The 24,572-nt window shown below is 43.7% G+C and overlaps 1 protein-coding gene across 1 annotated transcript in view; it reads right to left on the bottom strand.

The window, feature by feature from the left end:
• The window catches only part of LOC114787137 (rootletin), a 29,444-nt gene extending 5,154 nt beyond the window's left edge, over positions 1–24,290 (bottom strand). The window contains exons 1-12 of the mRNA XM_028974933.1: positions 23,970–24,290; positions 14,357–14,440; positions 12,810–12,934; positions 8,576–8,693; positions 8,042–8,263; positions 2,559–3,002; positions 1,793–2,071; positions 1,233–1,325; positions 798–944; positions 614–706; positions 293–499; positions 31–135 (exon numbers count right to left, since the gene is read on the bottom strand). Coding sequence (XP_028830766.1) covers positions 31–135; positions 293–499; positions 614–706; positions 798–944; positions 1,233–1,325; positions 1,793–2,071; positions 2,559–3,002; positions 8,042–8,263; positions 8,576–8,693; positions 12,810–12,934; positions 14,357–14,440; positions 23,970–24,290 — 2,238 coding nt within the window. The remainder of the gene's footprint in view (positions 1–30; positions 136–292; positions 500–613; positions 707–797; positions 945–1,232; positions 1,326–1,792; positions 2,072–2,558; positions 3,003–8,041; positions 8,264–8,575; positions 8,694–12,809; positions 12,935–14,356; positions 14,441–23,969) is intronic.
• Between the last annotated feature and the right edge of the window lie 282 nt (positions 24,291–24,572).

The raw sequence follows: 24,572 nt of genomic DNA on the forward strand, positions 1-24,572 counted from the left end.
TTCAGCCTTGGGACATGGCAGGTGGCATACCTCAGCATCCTGTATTTTGTTCTTGAGTGACTGCTGTAGAAAGTTGAAGGCGTATTCCTGAGTGTTCGCCTCCACCATCACCTCTCTGGCCTCTTTCAGCTCCACCTGCCCAGCACGCATACAGGAAAAACACACTTGTCAAATGTACATCCAAATCCCTCAAAGCAAATCCATTGATGCTTTGGTTATTGGACAGATGAAAAAACAGTAGTAAAATTCAGACATCATTATTCTTTCATAGTGAATAGGATGGAGGACTTACCTCCATCTGGCGAAAGCGTTCTATCATGACATTGTGGTCAGACTCAATCTCCACCATCCTGTCCCTCAGCTTCTTGATCTCCACCTGCTGCTGGGTGTTGACACGAATTAGGTCCTCATTGTTCACCAGAAGTCCACGCATCTCAAAGCGGATCTGATTGCGCTCCTTGTTCATCTCAATACTCTCCGCCTCCAGAAACTGGTTCCTCTGCACAGAGTTCATGATGGAGATAAAGTCAGAGATGATTAAAAAGAGATGAGGCCAAGACTCAGTTCAAGTAAATCTTCAGAACATAGCCTGAAGAGCAAGCTGGTTTGGTACCCTCTGAATGTCCTCCAGCTGCTTGGTGAGCTCCTCAATGTAGTCGCGCTTATTAGGCATTCCCATTCGCAGAGGTATTTGGTTAGTAATAACCTGTTAGACAGACAGAGAGAGAAGATCAGCGGCAGGGCACAGTTTATTGTGTTTAGTATCCAGCGGACACACCAGAACGCATGTGATGTACCTCTCTGTCCCTCTCTCTTTCTCTTCTCTTGGTGAGTGTGTCATAGGTGGAGAAGCGTGTTCGGGTGCCAGGTACTGGGCTCGTGCTCCGACCGTTCAGCCCGAAGATGTTGTAGTCAGGCGTGACTGGGGACAGCACATCCTGCATCTGATGCAAAGGTTGAGCAATTCAGTTCCAGTTCAGTCCAGCTAAATTCATGAAAGGTATTCCAATCCTAAAATCTGATTCCAATTCTAAGCCTTTCCAACACACGTGATAGTCACACCCATAATTTGAAATCAATTGATTAATGTCCCCATAACTGCTTTTGCTCAGTTGCCTATAGTATGTATAAAATGCATAATCTACATTATAGTCCAGTACCTTGACTTTGTCAAACTACCAACATCATTTAGCTGAAGTGCTTACACGAATGGTGCCAGTGTTCCGAGTTACCTTGTACTCTGCAATCTTGTTGAAGGGATTAAAATCCACAGTGGAAGTGTAAGGACTGTTGAACACGCGTGGAGGGCTCTCGAAGCCACCTGTCTGTGGAGAGAAGGGAGAAGGCATTTCTCTACAGGCTTGATCAACATGAGGAGTGTACCCATTAAAATCATTACACTGCATGTTTATTTAATTAATTTTGCAAAACATGTGCTGCAGCATATTTTAGCGGATCGAAATAAGAGCTGGTATGTGGAAAACGTGGCCCGTGTGCTCTCTGTACAATTCACTGATTTAGATTAAAGGAGGTGCTGAAAGGAAGATATCATTAGATAATCAATATACTTCATCAACGTTCATTAAGTTGCATAGTTATCATCTTCCTCAAGTCAATGTTCAAACGATGGATCAAGCTAATTCTGTGCCACAGTTTTTGGTGCAAATTTTTCTGTGGCTGATTACTTGTATCAGTCACACACTCACACAACCATACACGTTTTCTGTCAAAAAGTGATCAGAGCTGGGTGTCGACCAGTCATTCCCCCAGTGGCGACGTCTGGCACGCTCACCCTGTCCGACATGGTGTCCCAGTCCCTGGATGCCAGGGACTCCAGGGAGCCACGGTAGTTTGGCCCAGATCTGGAGCGGCTGAGGCTGCTGCTGCTCTCCCAGCGGGACACCCGGGGCCCGTTCTCCCCCGCCGGCCCATCTGCATCCCTGGAGCCGTTCCCAACCATGTCGGAGCCCAGCAGCAGCTGATACTTGATGCTGTGGCTGACTTTGGCTCTGGGAGCCTCCTCCTCAGACAAAGGACTCTCGGGCTGTTTGCTGGGATCAAAGTGGGATTCCTGGAAGATTAGATCACATTAAAGCAGACGTGTGAGGAGAGAGCAATGACTAGAGCCAGACCTCATCAATGGGCTGGGCCCAGGAATACACAGGCTAGTATATAATATGGCTGCATTCGTCTGCAGGGGGAGATCTTGTAATGTGCAAATCTAGTTGTGATAAGCCACTGACAATCATGCAAAGTCTCAATGTACAGCCAGAAGAGGGCACGAAACAACAAAACAGGACACAGAAAAACTTCAGCTTACACAGCAAGGTTACATTTCTTTCAAGTGTGCCGGGTTGGAAGCGGAAACGGTGCATTTTCAAGCAACGTGATTAGCAGGTGTTAGGTTTGCGATGGAGCCTGATGCAGTGAAGTAGCTGCGATGGAAGTGGTGAAAGCCTCCATGCAGTGAACACATACACATGCACTGATGCAGAAAATGGAGGTTACGAAGCTTGTATTTTAATGGCAATGGGAGGCACCATTGAACCGCCACTTACCAACCCGGTACCAAGATTGGCTGAGGTTCCATTGATTCTGGTGGTACCATCAGATTGGCTGATACTGGGTGCAGGGGACATTGTGACTGAAGGTACAGAGTTGTCTGCCATCACCCCCTCTCCATCTTCCTGGGCTCTTCTGGGACTTAAGCCCAACTCTGATTCTGATCCTGACCTCTTCATATAGCCACCTTGTGGGAGCACTCCTTGCAAGCCTCCCGGAGAGACGCGTCTCTGGTTCTCCGGGCTGGAGAACTTGTGAATGAGATTCTTGACGCTTCCTGAACGTGTCAGGGATGCTGTCCCCTTCACTGATGACACTTTTTTGCTTGACCGCAGCCTTTGCTCTTCATCCTCTTCCACATTGGTTTCTGTAGTGATGTGTCCGTTTTTGAGGTCTGAGCTATAGGTCATGCTTGCTTGGCTTTCTCTGCTGTGGGTGTCCTGAGGAACAAAGGAGCTTTGATTTCAGCTGAAGTGCACTGGGACATAAAAGGGTTTCTCTGTGGCCTTTTGCCTAAACTGCATCTAACTGATGTCTGCTCTCTCTGCACTGGCCTGCTCATCGTGACCTCTGTCTGTGTTGCAGAGGAGGACTGGTATCTGACTCGTATCTCGTAGGGTCACAGCATAGGTGAAATATCAGAAACAGTCGTGTGTGTGTGTGTGTGTGTGTGTGGCCTGATTATAGATTTCCCACATACACAAGCTGCCAGCTGACTCACTGCTGTGTAGCAACCAACAAAGGAAATCCAGGGAGAAATAAACAGACACAAAGGCCACAAAGGAGGATAAAACCAAGGAAACTTTGAGAAATGTACTCCTGCTGTGTGCACAGGGACCGTGTGTGAAACAGGGAGGGTGTTCAAGGCTGCTTGGGTAAAAGGTGCATTTACTGAAACTATTGTTTTTAATATGGTGTACCTAAAGAGGAAGTAAAGGAAGATTATCCTGGCATGAAATGACAAAGATGTCAGTCGTGCTCAAGGTATGACAGCTGGTCTTTATAAAATGTAGAACAATGGTTCTCTCTTGACATTGCACTCCATGACCTATTGTTCCTTGTCTTCTACATCTTTAAAACCACCCTCCTTTCCCCTGAACTGGTCAGAATACAGAGCGCTTGTTTACCAGGATTGAGATACTTTCTTAGGAGTCTGCAGACAGGGCATGAAATGCGCATTTTATATCCCAGCTTTCTGCTGATACACTGACTTGGTGAATTTCCAATTCACCAGGTTCTCAGGTGCTGAAGGTGCAGTATGTAGCCTTGAGATTGTAGAGTAAGCCCTTGCTCTAGTATTTCTATATTTTATAGAATATAAATATAGAATAATCTAATTTTATTCACTTATTTAATTAAACTTAATCTGGAACCCACAAATGAGAGTTCTGTAATAGGGTGATTCTCTGGAAAATTAATCCTAAATGCTAAATATTAAATTTCTGTAATATTTGCACTTTTAATGGTCCTAATATTTAAGGTGGGTACTCAGATAATGTGGAACATCATTTAATAATTTTTTTTTTTTTAAACTGAAGGTTTTGCAGACACTTGAAACACTGTTACCTATCGCAATGCACGTTTTTTTTTACTAATTTACTAATTGGGGCATTGGTGGCTGCATAATCAGAAGGTTGCTGGTTCGAATCCCGAACCGCCATGGTGCCATTGAGGTGACACTGAGCAAAGCACAGTCCCCACACACTGCTCCCCGGGCACCTGTCATGGCTGGCCACTGCTCACCAAGGGTGATAGGTTAAAAGCAGAGGAGACATTTCGTTGTGTGCATCATGTGCTGTGCTGTGTATCACAATGACAATCACTTCCATTCACTTTAAATTAAATTCAAAGCAAATTATAATCATTACCTGACATTCAAAGTTCAGTTAATATATGTTATATTGAAAAGTGCATCAGGCTTAATTAAAATATTCATACAATGCACCACATTTTAACTCTTAGTATTGGCTGTCATATGTTAAATTTAACAGCACTCATGTAGCTTTTAGACCAGTGACATTGTTGTCTCATGCATCACACCATCTTGGTAATTTTAGTTGCATAGATTGGTATTGCATAAAAATTTTATTTTTTACACCCATTATACATTGAAATATTTGGTGCAATAGTTTTGTCTGAATGCTTATAGATAGAGTTCACAGAACTCTATGTGGAAGTTTGTTTAACAATTTTCTGTGTACCGTGCATCACATGGTTGTATGGCTCTTGTCATAACTTTATATTGAACTACCCAGTAGTAAGGCACAACAAGCACTGCATACATGTCACACTTGTTCATATTTCTGACCACTAGTTTTGGAGATGAAGTAACTTGTGTTATCAAAATGTCCTGTGCATAGAGAATCATCCAATATCTATCTGCGTTGTTTTTGTGGTTTAAAAAAATAAATAAATGACATTGCCAGACTTGCCCTTGGCTACTTGGTTCTTGTTACGAATGTGACTGGTGATGCAGCCCTGGGTGAAGATCCGTCTTATTAGATTAGTGTCACCTATGGGCAGAATGGATTCAATGGAGTTACTGATAGCTTTTCAGCTTCTGTTTAGAAAAACTGGAAGCACCAGCACAATTTTTGGCATCTTCTTTTAATATTGTGGCTGAATGGTCTGTGTAATTCAGATAATGGATGTTGCATAAAATACAAAATGGCATCAGACCAGCACATTATTTAAATTGCGAGTTAGTCTTAATCCTGGGCCTTGTCTGCCATTCTTCCCCTGGGAACCAGCCACTCCCTGCATCGACTCTCACGGCAAACTGCTCTTGGCCTTCACAAGTCAAGGAAGGATTATCACTAAATCTGTTCTTCAGTGGGATTATTCTTCACCAAATCTGATTTCATGTGGGCGACATGGTTTTGATTATTGTTCAGTGTGTGAAGTCATGTCTGCATGTCTGACAGATTCAGAATTGTGTGACAGCTGGTGGAAAGGAGATGTGGATAATTAAAGGCCACAGAGCTCGTAAATAAGGCCTTGTTCATTACTAATATGATGGGGGGGTTAAGGCTGGAATTTGTCACCATTGTGAAGCAATTTGGTGATTTTTGTGATGTTCTGGAAAATAATTACTCCAAAAAATTAGGTCAGAAACTTGTTCAGTGATATACAATATCAGAGTGCTTTCAAGAACAAAATCTTCAAAACCCTTCAAATCCTTCACATCAGAAATCCTTCAGAGTCTTCCGTCTGGTTGAAGGTTTAAAGTACCAACTGTTCAAACCAAGGAGTTAAACATTCATCCATCACAGTGGTAATACAAACATAAAACAGATTGCTATTTTTATTTATTTATTTTGCCATGTTCTTTCTCTTTGTTAATCATTTCTGCAAGTGTGGTGTTTTACTTTGTTGTTTATGACTGCAAACACATTTTACCTTGATGAAAATGAACTTTTTCCAAGTAAAGTTTTCATAATGGCAAAAAAATATTTCCTCCAGAATCACAAGAAGTGAGACTGTGCAAAGGCCTTAGTGTTATTTGTCTGTTGCCATATCAACAGCAGGCGCTGCTGCAGAGCCAGTTGTGAGTGTGTGTGTGTGTGTTTTGTGAGATCTGAAGTAAACAGTGTGTTCGTGCATGCGTGAGTGATGCTAGGTGTGAGAACAGATTACGATGACCCAGGACAGTGAAGCATTAGTCCAGTTTGTCATACCTCCACAGAAGCCCGCCCTGCCCAGCCCTTCTGCACCTTGCCCGACCCCTGGCGGTTTGGGACCAGGTTTGGCCCCGAGCCCAACACTGCCTGTCTGACTGTGAATTATGCAGACCAAGGTCATCGCCATGCATCTGCCCCATTCCCACGGCAACCGCTCCAACAGGCCGACAATGCACCAAGCTAAACTGCCATTTACTCTCTGTTCAACTGTCTAAGTGAACGATCAGCTTATCACATTTTTTTTCAATACTATAAAATTACAAAATGAAAAAGTTTCATTAGTATTTATACTGTCTATAGCATATTTTGCAAGATCTATGTGATCTAATATCAGGCCCTGGGTGTTATTGAGGAGGAGTGAGTAAAGGTATGAGGGTGAACACACACACACACACGGTTTATATTCCTCGGAGGCCCAGTGTGGTGACATATGGAGCCGAATTAAAAATGCCGTTGAATTGACTGACCCAGTTCTGTTGTGATCCTAAGCACCACATTCACATGTTAAATAGGCCAGCGTTAGAGATGCGATTAGCTAAACAAACGCACAGCTCAAAGCCTTTTATTCTCATGATCTGATCGAGGCAGATTGCTGAGATGTGTACCTGCTTTAAAAAAAAAAAAAAAAAAAAAAAAAAACACTTCAGAGATAATTAAGATCTCGCTCTTCCCCATGATGGACCGTTCTCAGTCTTCTGCGTGTAACATTTGTTTCCTTATCAAGGAAAACATAAGTTTCATCACCTACGTCAGATCTGCCGCTTAATCGCCGTGACAACTGACACTGTGATTTAAACAACAACAAAAAAAGAAGTGAACCAACAACTGGCATTGCATGCTGCCTCCATTTTCCACTGGAGACATTTGACAGGAGGAGGCAGCTTCTGTCTCCTTAACAATTTTGATGTGTTAAAGAGGTTTGGGAGTAAAGGCACGGCAAATGTGCGGCAATTCAGCTGCGGCGCCAGGGAAGCGACTGATGAGAGGAGGAGTGTGGGCTACGGGAGGAGGACAGGTGAGCAGACAGATGTTCCATACAGCCCACTCCATATATCCACACACAGACGCTGCAGAAAACATCTGGATCTGTCTCCTCTGCCAGATCACTTATGAAGTGGCCCTTACACGTGCGCGTTTCCCATTAACTAGCGGGGTACGATACAGCAAGGCCCTGGACTGCTTGAGACAATATAATGAACTGAACTGGTCCTGATGCTTGCATTGATTCATTTATTTCACTACTTTCAGGGTCAGTTCCCCTCGGGTTCCTCACTCACTGAATTAAAGTTACCGCCTTTTACACATTCTCGTTTATGCCTGTATGTAGTGGCACTACACTAGATTCAGTAATTACTTTACGGGATTACTTCATTTAAGCGCGGCCAAAAATAACCGGTAACAGCCAGAGCGAGAACGTACCAGCACCAATATTGAATATGGGATGGAATTTGTGCAGCATTTTACACTGATCAGAAAAACACGACAGAGCATGAATATCATGAGCTACCAGCACTCCAAATAATGTTAACAACACTTACTAATGCACTAAAACTGGCCCTGAGCACATTTAGCCAGTTAGGACAATCATAGCATAAAGAATGTACACGTAGATTTAAGCCAAAAGAAAATATCTGTTTAAACGTTCTTTTAAATCCTGCAAAATATAATTACAAAAATCGATATTGTGTTTTTTGATACAAATCTAATATTGCAATAACCGCGTGTACCTTTTTATTTCCTTGCGCCCCTAGTAAGGGCAGAGAAACGTGAGAATGAGTGAGCGGGGCCGTTGTAGTTACCATGCTGTTTTCCAGATGGTGTTGGCTCTCACCAGGCATGCCGTTGGTGGCTCTGTGGCTGAAGTGCTGAAGTTGCTGGGCCTCCTGCTGGTACCTGTCAGCGTCCTCCCTCAGCATGTCCTGCAGGGCTCGGAGGGCTTCTTCCCGGAAGCTCAGGCTCTCGTGTTGGGCCGCTCTAGCCGCAATTCGTTCCTGCAGCACCTGCCTGGTCCTCTGAAGAGTCTACACACACAGGGAAACTATTGTGAATGCACACATGCACAGGTAAAGGTATCTTTATGGTTTTTAACTATGTAGATTGGATTGCCGGCTTGGCCATGGCTAGTGAAATATAACACTACCAACACCTTCAAAGGGTAGCTTCTCAGACGTCTTTCAGTTTAATTAGAATTAAAATGAAGCCCTCTTCTCGCATCAGTACTGTTTCTGCAACGTGTTCTTATGTTTCGGTGGGTGTCTCATGCCCATGGATAGAAAAAAAAAAAAAAAAAAAAAAGAGATGGGCCTGTTCCCAAAGCCAGGAACTTTACTTACACTGCAGTCCTGTGTTCGGAGGGTCCTCTGCAGCCTGGTCCCGGTCTCTGTGTACTGCCTGTCCAAATCAGTCAGCTCACGGCTCAGCAGTCTCTGCTGCAGCTCTATAAACTGAAGCCTGTGGCACAAAAAGACATAAAATGCAATATTGTTGTGTGCTTTGCTGTGTGGTTCCTGATTTAATTTTAAGAGCTTATTTAAATTTTCCAAGAGATAGTAAATTGCTGCAAATTCGCATTGTTAGTAAGACTAACGTTAGTCCTGCATTGTGCCACTAGATGGAGATCTGCCATCATTGCATAAACAGTCAAGCCTGTCGAAAGTCAGAGGGAGAAAAAGTGGGAGGAAAACGCATTTCAGAATTGATGGATGGATCCTTCTACTTGCCAAACGATGAATTCACCACAGGCACTGTATTGATTATTGCTGGAACCATTATGTGCCAAGTTAATTACAATAACATACTAAGCAATTTAAAGCGCAAAAAGCACAAACTCTTGGGATCGGTGCTCTACTTGAAAATGAAAAACTCTTTGGCCGTTTGTCCCCCCTCCCTCCGGTGTTTATGAAAATCTGTTGGCATCTGCTAAGGGGATAAACAGAAAGTGGTGAGCCTGTGACCCCTCATTAGCCTTTAGTTTATGTGCTTGTGGAAATGAGGTCCGGCGCAGCGGCTTAGGCTACTGTACGGCCCGGCAGCCTGACGCAGCCCCCGTCGCCAGCCTGACGCAGCTCCCGTCGCCAGACTATCAGGATACTTAACAATTCTGCAGACGGGGCTTTCTAGTAAAACAGGTAATTTATGGAGCAAGCGCATTCACTACTTAAATCTGTAAAAAATGTCATAATTGGGACTTTATCATAAAATAAAAAGAATATTTTTTTGGTAAGAATATTGATTATATGTTGAAATTCTGAGTCATCCCTGAAGAGAGGAAGCCAGGGATAGAATTAGCCAGAATTCTATAGACATGCCAGTACAGTCATTTTCAAAAGGAAATACTGAAAATATATATTTAACATGGCAGCAGAAGAAGATAGGAAATACATTTCCACATTTTGAGGAGAAAACAAATAGATTTACTAGCCTCAAACTTCTGATTTAACAATCTAATTGGCTGCTTTAGCGTTAGACATTTACAGTTATTAACATGTTTTGAGGCTGACATTATGTAGTAATAAGCTGCACTGTAAAGCGCATTAATGCTTAAATATTATCTGTACTATTGTTATTATAATTATGATTTGTTATAGTTGTTTTATTCATATGTTACATTAACATTCATTATTAATTTATTCGATTTATATTATAATTTAATTTAATGTTTTGTAGTATATTCTATTGTTGTAAAACAACCACATTTTAAAATGCCCTCTAGTTAGAAAGCTTGGATTTATTTGACATTCAAACATACCAACAACTGATGCACCGAACCATACCTTGCAACCATATTTTTTACTACAATCTGTATCTGGTTCTTAAATATGCTGCACAATAATATTACAGTCTTGACCAAGCAACGTCTGCAGCAGTATCCCAGCCATGTGACCACTGCCAAAGTGCTCATGGTGAAGATGTCACCTGCACCAGCCAGTCAACATGCCATTCACACTGAATAATGAAACGATTAATGACTTATTGATATCGCACCAGCACATCTGACCTGCTGCATATGTGTGTGTGTGTGTGTGTGTGTGTGTGTCTCTCACACAGGCTTCAAAGCCTGAGTGCATCAGCATGCAACATCTGCAACAACAGACAGCTGATCACAGCTCATACTTCAAGGCACTAGACTGGCACGTCTTTATGGATTTCATCATCTGCTCTTGAAAGAACTGGAATAGTCTAAACATTTCATATAAGGGGGACAGGCTAGTACTACATTTCTTGATTCTGTAGTGCTGATGCCATGGGAAAAAAAGTAGATTTTAGCTCATATTGTATCTGTGAACATCGCGGTTCGACTCTTTTAAAACCTGTGGTCACAGGACAATAGCATATCATATTACAAACACACGTGCCCAACAGAGTGGCTGCGCATTATTTTTGGTAAGAGTCTTTATTCTGGTTGCATAATAAAACTGAAAATCACCGAGCATCAACAATGGTCTGATAAAAGCGGCAGTACAGCTCCCAGCTGTATCATGTTTCCAGCTCCATAAAACACAGGGCTGTTTCCCCCCTTCATACAATGACAGGCAGCAGTCTGGCATTAGCAGTTCTCTTTAAAAAATACCTCAGTAATTTACTTTTGGGTAGATTTATTGTGAATTAAGCCTAGTCCTAGACTCGCAGGGAACTTAACTGAAGTTTCCCATTCAAATATTAGGAAACTGAAAAGGGAATGAAAGGGAATCCGATCCAAAGAATTTTACACATGCTCACACAGACACCCCAACTGAAGGTGTATGAAGAAACATGCAGGTGGGAGGATCTGTTGGCATTAAGTTCTAATGAACTTACAGTGAACTTACAGGAAAATCTCAACACGCCCTTAGTGTGACAGAACAATATGCTTAAACTTGCTCTCAGTTTCTTGAAACAATTTCAGACTTAAATCACTCTTTCCTATAATGGATGAGAATCCCAAACGGTCATCACAGAACTGATGCTGGTGTTCCTGTCATTTATTCCAAAAGTAGAGACAAGAGATGCAGTTGCAATTGATGTGGCCCCAAAACACCAGACGAAAGTTAAACATAACAAGAGCAAACAGCGTTCTCTAAAACCAAAATGAAGACGAGGTGAAAACAATGATACAGGGAACAGATCTCAATATAAAAGGTTAAGGGGGAATGACTAACAAATGAGGCAACTCATCCCAAAACAGTCCAAACAATCTGTGTCCCAGAGCAGCCTCAAGTGGCCAAGGACAGCCATGGCTGGGATGTCAGATACCGAGACAGGCAGACTTCATAACCCATTGTAATATGGTGCAATAGTATTAAAGGGTTCAGTACAGTAACTTATTGTATTTGGTCTGATATGTAAATTGAATTGATATTGAAAGCATATATGTCGAAGTATGTTTTGAAGTGAGTGTTCTTTTTCTTGGTTCTGTGATTTCGCATTGATAGTATTAAACTATAATGCATTCTCTAGGCTCAAGACAAGTGCCAGCGTCAACTACAACTCCTTCCACAGTGTTTCAGTGAAAAGAAAGTAATTTTTTCAAATGCTGGGCAAAGTGCCTATTTAATAATGAAAGTCCCCACCTGCGGTAACCGTTCCAGAAACGATTACCAAAAATAAAGGGTGTTTTAAACCATTAAGGTTGGCCAAGATGAGACCTGCCGGTCTGGTTGTTTGACAGGCCGCACCCACATCCTCCAACATTTCCAACACACCTGCCATATTTACTCAAAGCTCAGAAAAGTCAGACGATCACTGAGACGTTATCCCACAGGATTTACGTTTGCAGTGGAGCCCTGCAGCACCACAACTCAAGCCTTCATCCTGCCTCTGCTCACATCTAAACCATTTTGAGGCATGAGCAATGCAGGCTGGGGTTTTCAACCAGGTTACATTGCTTTTTGTCCTTAACCTGCTCATTTTAAAGATTGTTGCAATCTGTCATGATGGTTTAGTAAGTGACATATGGCTGTTATTAGTAATGACACGGAGGGATTAAAAGAAACGATCTTCCCTGCGGCAAAACTAAGTGCAGATCACTACCCTTGTCCTGACAGCACTGAGTTAAGTAAGTGCAAAGATGAAGGCCCTGAGGGTCATTTACATTTGTACTTTGTCTATAAGCGACACACAACAGAGCACAGCACACGGTGCACACAACAAAATTGTCCTCCACCGGGTAAGACTGTCCACTGCTGGTTACTTCAGCCATGACCAGTGGCCAGGGAGCAGTTTGTGGGCAGGGTACCATTCTCAAGGGCACCTCAGTGGTTCCTTGACTGTTTGGGATTTGAACCTGCAACCCTCCAATCACGAGTACACTTCCTTAGCCTTTAGACCACTGCTGCCCCACAGAAATTCCACTGGGAATCAGGAGTGGGGCCAACAGATGCCACAAACTTTCCCAACTTCTGGGGTTTTACAACTCTCTATATTCCATGAGGGTAGAAAGTTAAGTGCCATCTGATTAAAATGTGTATACTCTCACTGGATATTACATCACTTGAGGGCAGCATCAGAACAGCCTGGTGTAATTCAGTCATAAATATCAGCCGTTTGGTACTGCAGCACTACATAAAAGCAGGTGTGTGTCTGGCTTACTGCTGTTCGATTGCACTGATCTCCTGCTTGGTGCGCCACTGCAGGTCTGTGGGATGGCGTCCCAGCTCCTGGTTCTCTCTGACGTGCCTCCAGACGTTCCCAAGTCCTTCCCTTTCCTCTGAGATCTGTCAGGTCATCAACATTCATCAGTACACTACAGCTGCATGATGCAGCCATTACAAGACATGTAATCGCACCCAGGCAAACCCACACCCATGTATTTCCCCCATGTATTTCCAAAATCCACTAGGAGTGCAGTAGCAAATCTTCGTGTGTTTAAAAAAAAAAAAAATTATATATATAAAAATGATTAATGAGGCTAAAAAAATGGAGCACCTCTCACTGGGTTATTTCATGAGTTCATAGTCATTGGCCAAATGTATACTTCCATAACTAAGCCACCAGCCATACAAAGCTATGGGCATGATATTGGGCACAATGTATAGTCATGCAGAGTCACATCTAAACCAGTCCTCTTTAAAATGTGTATTGCTCTTACATTTTTAAGAACGTTCCTATTGGAGAAAAATTATATTCAAAGACCATGCTCCATGACTTCAAAGGTCTGCACAAAGAACAAACTCACAGAAGTGTGCGTGTTTTATCAAAGACCAGTCCTCAGATATGGACACAATTGGCCACTCCGCAGATTCAGTGCACTACTGGTTAAATGTTACCTAACGGCAGTGATGCAATGCCACTCAAACACAATGGGGTGAGTAATGCTGGATCGATTGCTGAACAGAAGTGCTGGCTGCAGCGGGACCCGCCCAGATGGGTGTGTGTGAACCACGGTGGAGCGGTTAGACAGTCAATCTGTGCAGTCTGCTCTCACAGTTAGATACATGCTCAACAGGGTGTTTTTTTTGTTTCATTTTTGTAGCAAAACTTTAATTAATCGGGATTTCAAAGGTATTCTTGGAAATTTGCAGCTTCCAATAATCCACTGTTTGTGGATAAGAGCCTATAAATGAAATACTGCTGACAGGCCGAGCTGCACTTAATTACTGCGTTGACTGCAATTCTGGATATTCTAGCTCTAGCTGAAAGTCTTGGAAGTGACTGCTTGTGGACAACGCTGTGTGTGTTCAGGGTACACATACAAACACACACCGAATCAGATGAGCCCAGTGCTAAGTGCCGGGGCTCACAGTGGCCATCGCTCAGCAGCAGTTTCTGGAATGTGTTGGACAATGAAAGCTCTCTGTGAATCACCAGCCTGGGATGCTCAGCCAAACAACTGATGGAGAAAATGCTGCAGTCTGGTGCATGGAGGGGGTGGACCGTTTGTTTGTGTGTGTGTGGGTGGTGTGTCAGAGGGGCACTATCCAAAAAGGCAGAGATTGGGGGAGATAAAGTGCCTTTAAAACTAACCTCTCACACCCACATATACCCAGAGTCTCATCTGGGAAAAAGGGGGGGTGGGGGTCTCCAGCGTTTTAGCAACTTCCCAGAAGCCTGCTGAGCAGCTCCGAGCAGCTCTGCCTTTTGGATTGTGTTGCTGGAGGCGATAAGGGGAAGTGCTTTGTTGTTTAGGACTGGCCTACCTGCCTGTCTGCACAAACAGTCTTCTGCAGGATGCCGACTTGGTCTCCCAGTAACTCGGCTAGCCTCCGCTGTGCCCTGGTGCACTGTGGGAGACAGAAGAACAGGCGTCGGAAATCACACAGAGGTGCGAGATCTGGCATCATTGTTGCAGGTTCTTTCAGAAAGACCATTTCAGAAACATGATGTTGACATCACCCCAAAAGAAGTTTATAATCGTGAGCACTATGGCACCGAGGGGCTCAATAAAGGTACGTAGCACCAAAATAAGCTTGAGCATGATAAAGAGCTTCATCAAACGCCACAAACGGCGCCAACTCAAACATCACTCCCTCCAAAAACAAAAAGACAGAACAACTAGAAGAGCACACATCTATTTTCCCACACTCAGCCCTTGTTCTGCCTCACTTTCAATTTCTCTCCCACCCCGTTTTCTCGGAAGGCAAATAAAACAAGTCATAAGCTCAATTGGACGTGTTTATGTGTTTAGATCCATATCGCTGAAGATGACGATCCAAGTGCCTATTAATCCTGGTGACACAACGTCAGTGTGATCTGTCCAGACGGGAACGGTGATGAGTAAACAGTAAATCAGCAGAGACGTCTGTTACAGCTAACTGGGTTCACGCTGCATAAAATCTGAACTATCAGTTCACAAAAAAAATTAATAAATAAAATTGTGTCTGTTCATGTGGTATTTGGACACCATGAGACCTTTTTATTTCCCGTTAATTAAACGTAATTGGCCGCTTGTTAATACAGGCTTACCTGCAGGTCTCTGCAATGATCTGAGGAGCCGCTGAAATACTCACATATGATCCAGTAAAGTCCGGAGAGGACATATCTGGGAGCAAGGAGCCAGGAAAGCTCCGGAAATCTGAGAGAAGGGATTTTCAACCGACTTGCCAGTGTTTTCCCTGTTGCTGTGTGAACAAGTGACCGCTCAACCCGCCCACCCCACCGCCAGCCCCCCCCGAGGACGGCCCACTGCCCCGGATGCCTGCACACTAGATAGCCTGGGTGTGAACAGTAGTTGAACAGAGTGTATGTATTTGGACAAGGACAGCTTGACTGAGTATTTTGCAAGGTCTCCCTTGGAGTAAATGAAAAGTGTGTTATGTGTGTAGAGGGGTTAGTTGATTGTGTTAGAATGATCTCCAGAGAAGTTAACTCGGCGGGGCTTTGAAGGTGCTAAAAGGCTGCAGTAATCCTGACATTTAGAGGCCATTGAGAGGTGAAGGGCGTGTCTCTGAAATTAAATTCTGGCTTCTTGCTGAGAAGTACACGGATGTATCGGGGACTTGAGAGAAACACACACTACACTACTACTCTCTCGCACACAGACTAGCATGTGGACGCTGAAAACGATTACAGTTCTAAAGCAAAATCTCGAACAAAATGAAAACCAGCAAAAGGCCAAGCAATTTCTGAACAAAGACCACAAGAATGCAGGGAGGATGGTTTCACCAAAAATGGCAATGGGCATTGCAGACCAGAGGGCAAAGGAACTTGTGTTGCATGGCAACACAAACTCAAAAAACAAAACAGATGAAAGTATGAGCAAGTGTGCCTAATACAATTTTTTAAATGCACAAGTGGACAATTGTGCAAGACCCCTGGCAGTAGTACTTATCAGGCACTTCATGTCAAAAATCCTGTCAATGTGAAAAAGACGTTTGATCAGTTTATGACCTTCCTATCAGTGAAGGGGAAAAGGTCTAGATTTATTACCCTTCTCCCCTCTCGGACACAGCTCTGCTTTCTGCACCCCTTCCCCACTGACAGGGTGACTGTCACCCATGCTGTCTGTCTTGAAAGGAGGACAGTGTTGATTTAAGATCTAGACGCCCTGTATCACAGTCAAATGAATGAACTTTCTCCCGCGAATGTCATATATCGCATGAGGCTGTTTAAAATAGTCTTTTTAGAAACACAAATATTGTATGTGTGTTAAAACACACACAGATCAATAGTTGAGTTTTGTTGAGCACACCCCACAACCATCCTGTCTCTGATACATCCCTGTTTCCACCCCAACTGACAATCACATCTCACAGCCAATCTTTTAAGATCACTCATTTTAAAGAAAGATGTTATTGATTCTTTTTTTTTTTTTAAATAACATAATATTCCATTTGCACAACAAACACCTAAATATCTGTAGAGAGCATGAAACACATTCAGTCGGATTCAACAGCATTTCCTTAATCTTTTACCGTCCCCTTTCTTTGCCCAGTCCACCACCAGGGCTTCTAGTTATGCACATTTCTGTACCTGCCTCCTGCTGATGCCCCCGCCATGTGGGTACAGCTACCGTTTCACATTGCTGGATAATGTACAGTTGTCATATGATCAAGCGCCTGATCCTCCTCCATCTGATTCAGATTTACAGACAATTCGTGCTTTGAAAGCAAACAGCCTCTCAGCGGTCGGTCTGACTGGACAGACAGAGAAAAGGAGTAAAGAAAAGCTGGGTTGATTATTACCACTCTCCTTTGGCAGGTAAAACTGGCCTGTCCAAGCATGAAGGTTCCTCCCGAAAAAAGAGAAAAAACAAACAACAGATGCACAGCAGAGAGGTGGAGGGGAGGAGCAACTCGTTTTTCTGGTCACTTCATTTACCTACAAAACTATATAGAACTATATATAGAGATCTACTTCACAGGATTTAATCCTAATCTATACATCATACACATCTATATCGACAGAGATCGCAAAACAAACAGATCAAGATAAATCATTCATTCAAGGTGTCATTTCATGACAGTCAGAAAGGTGACATATATTACCGTAATATTACTAATATGGGAAATGCATTAAAATATATAGAATTAATTGTGTGTACAGGTATAAGATGACACATGCACACATGTTGCTTTAAGCTTTAAACCCACCAGTAACAACTGATCAAACATGAACCACACCCAGACAGGCAGGCGAGGGTGTGGCAGGTCTGTGTCCGCTCCGCCGCACCTCTCTCACTTTCTCTCTCTCTCTCTCCGTGACTCAGTGCTGATGGCCGCTGGGAGTGCTGCTCCCACTCCGAGCCCTGATTGCAAAACATTCACCTCCCGCCTCCATTCGCTCAGCCCGGTACCCCCGCCCGAACGTGGCAAGGGGGCAAATGTCAGATTTACACAATCAAAGGCAGCAGGAAGATAGATAGGCGGTATTTTTATGGGTTCTTCTTTATACGTTTTCTTTAAAAGGAAGGGTGTAGCCAGCGATAATGTTTACTGCAGACTTAACTAATGCAGGGGTTAGATGTTTAACGCGACTGGAGAGGCAACAGAGGACAGAGAGGTGACTAAAAGGGACTAAAATAATCAGTGAAAAAATCTCCAAATAATAAGACATTTCTTATCGACTTTACAAATGAATGATTTAATAACAGCTTCCTGTTGATGAAGTGGAAATAATTCCCTGAGCTGCCTGAAATGCAGCAGAAGCGACCTCTCCCCGGACTCCATTACGAGCGGCTCTCGCTTGTCTCGCCTCAGGCTCTGTTTAGCTGTTCTTGGTTCGCTGGTTTGTTCATTAAAAAGAGATTGACTGTAAACAAACTGTCGAATAAACCAATAATATTAAAAGAAGAAGAGTTTTACACACAGTTCTCCTGGGTCAGGCCCTCTAAACCTAGCATTAAAAACATATATAAAATAAGTCACTCAATGACCTTCTGTCCTACTGCCAACTTTCAGCTACTAAGGCCTGTGGAGTGCTAACCTGATCACAACAACGGTCGATGGTGTGTGATCTGTGTGTGTTTTAACCATCGACTTTCAGGCAGCAAGTGAACTGAGGAAGAAGTAGGAAAAACTGGGCAGTGACTACTGGCGCATCATTGGGGACGAACTGGAAAGAACACCAAGTGTCCTGGACAGGTGATGAAGACAGGCTGTGAAGACAACCTCACCAGCAGCCTAAAGCCACACTCGCACAAACCTTCAAGTCCTGGTTTTAGAGGAGAGTCATGGGAGAAGGTGTTCACCCATAGAACAGTTGAATTAATGAACATGTATCACACCACAGGCCAGAGAGCAATCATTGGCCGGTGTCACCATGCCAGGCCACACATTTCAGCAAGCATCTAGGGCTTTCTGACCTCTGTCCTGTTGCCATGACGGCATGAATAAGACATCAGGAATTCAGCTCAACGTCATGCGCAGAAGACCAGGAGATCCAAGGTTGATCTGCAACTCGTGAACCACTCCCATGGCACTGTCACTTGGGGTCACACTGCTTGCACATGTATATTTATTAATTCATATTTTTATAGTCTCCCTTTGACCTTAATAACCCTCCAGAGATTGTCCAAAACCTGAAGACCTGTGCTATGAAGCATGAGGTGACAATGTCTCGTAGATTGCTGTAATGTCGCAGAAAATGTTTCACATATCTGCTCACAGATGGAAATAATAGAACACAAAATATGTTGCACCACAACACACTGCACAATAAAGCCTAGTGAGTGAAAGCGACATTAAGAAAACAATTACTCTAGTATTTCAATGATGTTAATAAGTGACTACATTCCACCATTCAGTGGACAAAAACACCGCACATTCCTCAGATGTGCACTTTACCTGGGGGACAAATACCAGGTCTCACACAAACGCGAACATTGTACCCAGATAAGATACAGTTAATGGTGCATAAAACGTGAACCACAACTGACCAATCTTAAAACCTTAAAATCTTACAAACACAAACCCGCACGAACAGCGAAAATAACGAAATCTGTTGAGTAGAGCATGTTGGCATGGCCTCGTGCTGAGGTAAGCAGAGAGGTGTTTAAATGGTCGAGGTTTGGAATGAACTGTACTTGCCCGTTTACATCATGATGGGGGCGATGAGCTCAGGCATGTGGCTCTAACACCCCTATAAGCAATAGGGAGCCTAAATGACAGATGACATTTTGCACACATGCTCGGTCCTGGTTGGGGACCGCCCACCTCAGAGATCACAGGGTTTTACACGGTCCTCAAACAGTCTATTAAAGACACACACGCGTGTGCAAAGATGAGCCCCTGAAGGCTTAACTACAAAAAATAAAAAATCAGACAAGATCTTGGAGGAACTCCAAGTCTTACAAGTAAAGATGAGACCTGAAGGGTTACAACAAAGGGGGCTGCCAGATATAAACACAAAATAAAGACAATACAGACAGCTCAGGACAAAAAAAAAAAAGACAAGAAAGTGACAGACAGAAGCAGATTTTATTTATTTAATACTTTTAATGAAGCATGCTTACATAAGAAAGATATCCAACAGCCTAGTAGGTTAGTGGTCTAGACACTCGCCTATGAACCAGAAGACCACAAAGTCAAACCCCACTTAATACCATTGTGTCCCTGAGCAAGACGCTTAACCCCGAATGTCTCAGGTGGGACTGTCCCTGTAACTACTGATTGTAAGTCGCTCTGGATAAGGGTGCATGATAAATATAAGTGTAAAATGATAATGTATCTCAGGTCACATTTTAAACTCCACAGACACACTGGACCAAATCTATATTGGACATGTTTACAGTTCATTGTAAATACTAGACTTTTTCACTGCAGTTTTTTATGTCATATAAAATACCAAACTATACCTAACTGACTTGGTAAAGTATAATGAATGCTGTCTCATGTTTCAATATTACTCAATAAGAGTAGTGTTAAAAGTAAGAAACAAAAAAGCATTTTTAGAACAAAAGAAACAAAATTGCCAGCCACAAACCACAAGCCAAAACAGTTCATAAGCCAACCAATGACTATGACCAAGACATGACACTAAAATGACAGGCCTTGACAACAGAAACACGCATGCCACAGGGTTTAAACAATCGGCCAGTAAACCCGTCGCAGAAAAATGCGGCAGTCAGCGGAGGCGTACCTGAGATGCCGTAAAACAACTTCCCCCAGCAGCCTGTGAGCACCGGCGAGCCGTGTGAGGTTGGTCATTGTCACAGTTAATACAGCGCGACTCTCAGAAATGCTGCGGTGCTACTTAACAACCAGCTCATCTCCCCTGCTTATGTGAGAAGAAATTATTTGTTCCTGGAACACTATACACAAGATGACATTTCTTAAGAGGTCTGAATCTTGAAACTTGAAGAGAGTGCGGAGGCATGAGCTGCTGATCTTAAGTTAGTGATTAATTTAAACTCAATGGGTTACTTCACAGTATCGCTGCAGGTATGAAGCAACAGCCAGCAACTCCATGAAAGCCTGACAAGTAGCGACAATAAAGCCAGGGTATGCAGTTACGGTTTAAGGCAATTTAATCATTCAAAAAAGTGCAGAAGAGAGAAAACAATACGGTTATCGTGTGTAGGCAAAATTACACACAGACTGCGTGTGACTTTTTAAAAACCGCTAATTCTTATCATGAATTGAAGATATTCTAACTATGACTACACCTTCATTTTAGAAATGCCTGAGCTGCAGACAGCTTGACTTTCCCAGGCAGCACTGTTCAAGACGCTGAGTTACGTCCCACACACGGAGCTGTACAACTATGTTGCTCTGCAGAATGTCCCAGCTCTCTATCTATCTATCTATATGTCTATCCACCCATCTATAACTGAACAAAGTACCTGCTGGCTTATCCCGCCTCAGGAAAAATCGCTCAGTGTAAGTAAGACCAGGAGACTGAATGCTGATCATGGGTTTCAAAGCTCTTCCTGTCTAATGAAGAGGATGCGCTGACACACTATCTCTGTGGGACACACCGGGCCGGTATGGATGCCACACACACTCTGCATTGTCACTTCAAATGCGCCACGTAACACTGAGTAGACTGACAGCAATGCCCGTCATTGGAGCTGCACGTATACCTTGATGGAGGTCAGAAAATACCTTTTTCTGTACACATTAAAGTAAAAGCGAGTGAAAGTGCAGTGATTGTCATTGTGAAACACAACACATAACACAGTGCACAATGACATGTGTCCTCTGCATTTAACCAATCGCCTGTTCACATGTTCATGTGGGGCCCATACAGGTTGTATATGGGCAGGAGTGGTCTGCCCAACTGGGTCCCAGTTCATTTTGTCTGCCGGTTCCACGGTGGGTCCATGTGGGCAAGGAAAATTTGCCCTGATTTACCCACAGTCATGAAAAACACTTGGACCACCACGGACCTCGCTGGATTTTCTCTTTTTATATTAAAGTTGTGTGCCAGTTGTTCTGCTTGTAGAAATTAAGGAACATGTTCCTGTAAGAAGCAGAAATATCTCTTGTTGATTATTACATTACTTCTCCTTGTAGTTCCACGGTAAAACCACCAGGGTACTTTAATGCTTCTGAGACTTAATACTGTCTCAATCAGTATCAGAATTATATATGTAAAACCGACTCTAATTAGTTTTAAATTACAGCGACTCTGCCCCTCCCCAGGTTACATATGGTTGGTCCATATTAGCCCCACTTTAATCTGAACCCATATGAGGTGCAGGATCTACCCTGATTTACCCACCGTCATGTAAAATACTCAGATCAACAACATTTCTGTTTTAAGTGGTAAAGCTCGTTTATCAGTTTTATCCTCTGCACCAAAACTGGTAATACTACCTAATTACACTTAATTAGAGGATTAAGGTGACTTTTTGTCATTTTAAGTGAATACATTGTTGCCTTCAAGAAAAAGAAATTAAAGAATCAGCAAGAATTGGTTTGGCTTCTTAAGTTCTACAAGCAGAACAGAGCCACAAACACACAACTTTAATTTAAGAGTGTAAAGCCAGTGAGGTCCACGTTGGTCTGAGTCTTTTTCATGAGCGGCTCAGGGAGGACTCTTTCTCCCCATATGGGTTTAGTTTAATTAATAAAGTAATTTAATTTACAAGCCTGATCTATACACTGCTGGAAACCTCTTGAAGGAACATTTGTGTTCCTACAAGGCCCATGTAGGTTTAAGCCAGGGCCCATGTGATGCCCATCTAAAGCCCATCTGGGCTTGGGCCACCGTAGAATCCGGACAAAATTAAACGGAACCCAGTTGGGCTAGACCACGCCAGCCCATCTCCAGCCCAAATGGGCCCCACTTTGACGTGCTTGCTGGGTCACCCTTAGTGACCAGTGGGCAGCCATGTACGGTGCCTGGGGAGTAGTGTGTAGGGAGGGTACTTTACTCAGTGGCACCTTGGCGGTTCGGGATTTGGCAACCTTCCAATTACGAGTATGTTTCTTTACCCCCCCCACGCCAACCACTGCCCCATTATTTTAGTGGCTAACCGCTAAATTGTCTCACTTTCTCTCAACACATCCTCAACACATGATAGCAACCAGCTTTCAGACGCCTTTTATGATTCATCTGAGATGATGTCATTTTAGAAGAATCCACAAGTAGACATGGCGTAACAAGTGATGCTGCCAATGAGGATGTTCGGACCTCTGGATTTACAGGACTGTGTGTGTCTTTTTTTTCCCGTCTCTTCAGCTGTCACTCTTTGACATATCACCTTCTGAGGAAATGCTGGTATCAGGGAGTGTTCCTCAGAGTGACAGTGTACTGTCCTTGTACTGAGCGTTTATCCTGGGCAGGTTCTTATAAAACCTCATCAGCGCAAACGCAAGGCGTGTCCTCCCTGCTCGGAACCATAGCTGGCCAACGCCTAAATGCCAAATTTGCAGGCAAAATCAGAAAAGGACGCCATAAATAAATAATCTCATATCCAACAAGAACCACAAGAAGAGAAGGAGCTGCTAGCCAGCAGATTGCAAGAGCTAGTGCTGAGAGCTTTTCTACGGGAGCTGCACAGAAACAAAAGGCCCCTCCTTCAGAACTAATCCCTTGTGCTTTTTGTTGGCACTCTGGTCATCAAGCTAAAAAAAAAAAAAAAGGTTTGCTGCCTCCACATGAGCCAGTCCTGTTCAAGTTCTTCTGGTCTGGTGACTTGAGAATAAAGTGAAGACCGTGAACCCCATTAAACAACTTTTGCCTCACGTCACTGGGAACCCCTGTTTATGCACCCAAGCCACTGACCTTGAGACACCAGCGTTTGATTTTCATAAGAAAATGTTCATAAGAAAAGGACAGACACAGACAAGCTTGGATGGAGACTCTCAGTCTCGTTCCTGGAGGACCCTCATTCCAACCCACCCTGGTTTCAGCCCGCCACAGGATTAAGAGCCACTGTTCTGAGAACAGGGTTCTTCTCCTGGGGAGGTGGAAATCCAGGCATGGATTCGGATTTGAAGGAAGGTGTTTGAAGGAATATTTTCAGTTCTTTCTGTAAATGGAAATCTCGTCACTCTGGGTCATGTGTTCTAAGCTGATGTTCTTGTTGCTACTCCTATAGTATCTTCTACTAAAATGGAATTATATTAAAAACCAGTATTTACAGTCACAACTTAACATCACACCTCCAGCCCACCTCCGAATTGACCCAATCAGGCGACACATGAAAAGATACAGACAGGAGCCTGATGTCTGTCTGTCTGTCTCTCTAACAGAAGCGTTGTGTGCACCAGTCGCAGGTTCGAATCCCACTCACCACCACCGTGTCCCTGTTTCTAGCGATAACAAGTCGCTCAGGACAAGTCCACACAAGCGTTCAGTCAAATGTCCGCACGTTTCAGGCACGTTTAGCGAGACGGAAAGACCGCGTCGGAGCGCCGGGTTTACCTGCAGCCCGGCCCGCTGTCCAGCCGCTCGGAAACTGGCGTCCGCGCCCGAGCCTCCGCGGCTAGAGGCGCGTCGGGGCGCGCGCACCTGCGGGCGGCCACGCCCTTCGGCGCGCTCACGTGGAGGGCGTGGCTGGGAAGGGCAGGGGGGCGTGGCGGCGCTCCGGGAACAGCGGCTTCCCGTCAGCGGCCCCCCCACCCTCGCTGGGTGGAAAAACGGATGTTCGGCTTCACCATGTTTGGCTGGGTTCACAGGGATCAAAAATGTCCGGAATGTTCCACATTGTTTCCCACAGCGTTGCACTTTATACAAGCACGTCATATCAGGACCTTTCCCAGGACGTCCACAGGTTCAAACCGCACCGACTAGTGGGGTGTCCCCGTGGTCCAAGTGGACTGTCCCTGTGACCACTGCCTGGAAATAAAAAGAGGTGCATTTCCTCTAAACTGCCAGTGCACTTCATATGTGTCTGAAATGACTGTTAATTCAATTCATTACCTGTCCACCAGCACCCTATATATAAACGCTATTTATGATTGACCGACTGATAAAAATCTTTTTACTCAAATACAGGTAACAAACACAGAGAATACAATTCACACA

This window comes from Denticeps clupeoides, chromosome 3 (genome assembly GCF_900700375.1).
Source record: "Denticeps clupeoides chromosome 3, fDenClu1.1, whole genome shotgun sequence".
In the NCBI taxonomy this organism is placed as follows: Eukaryota; Metazoa; Chordata; class Actinopteri; order Clupeiformes; family Denticipitidae; genus Denticeps; species Denticeps clupeoides.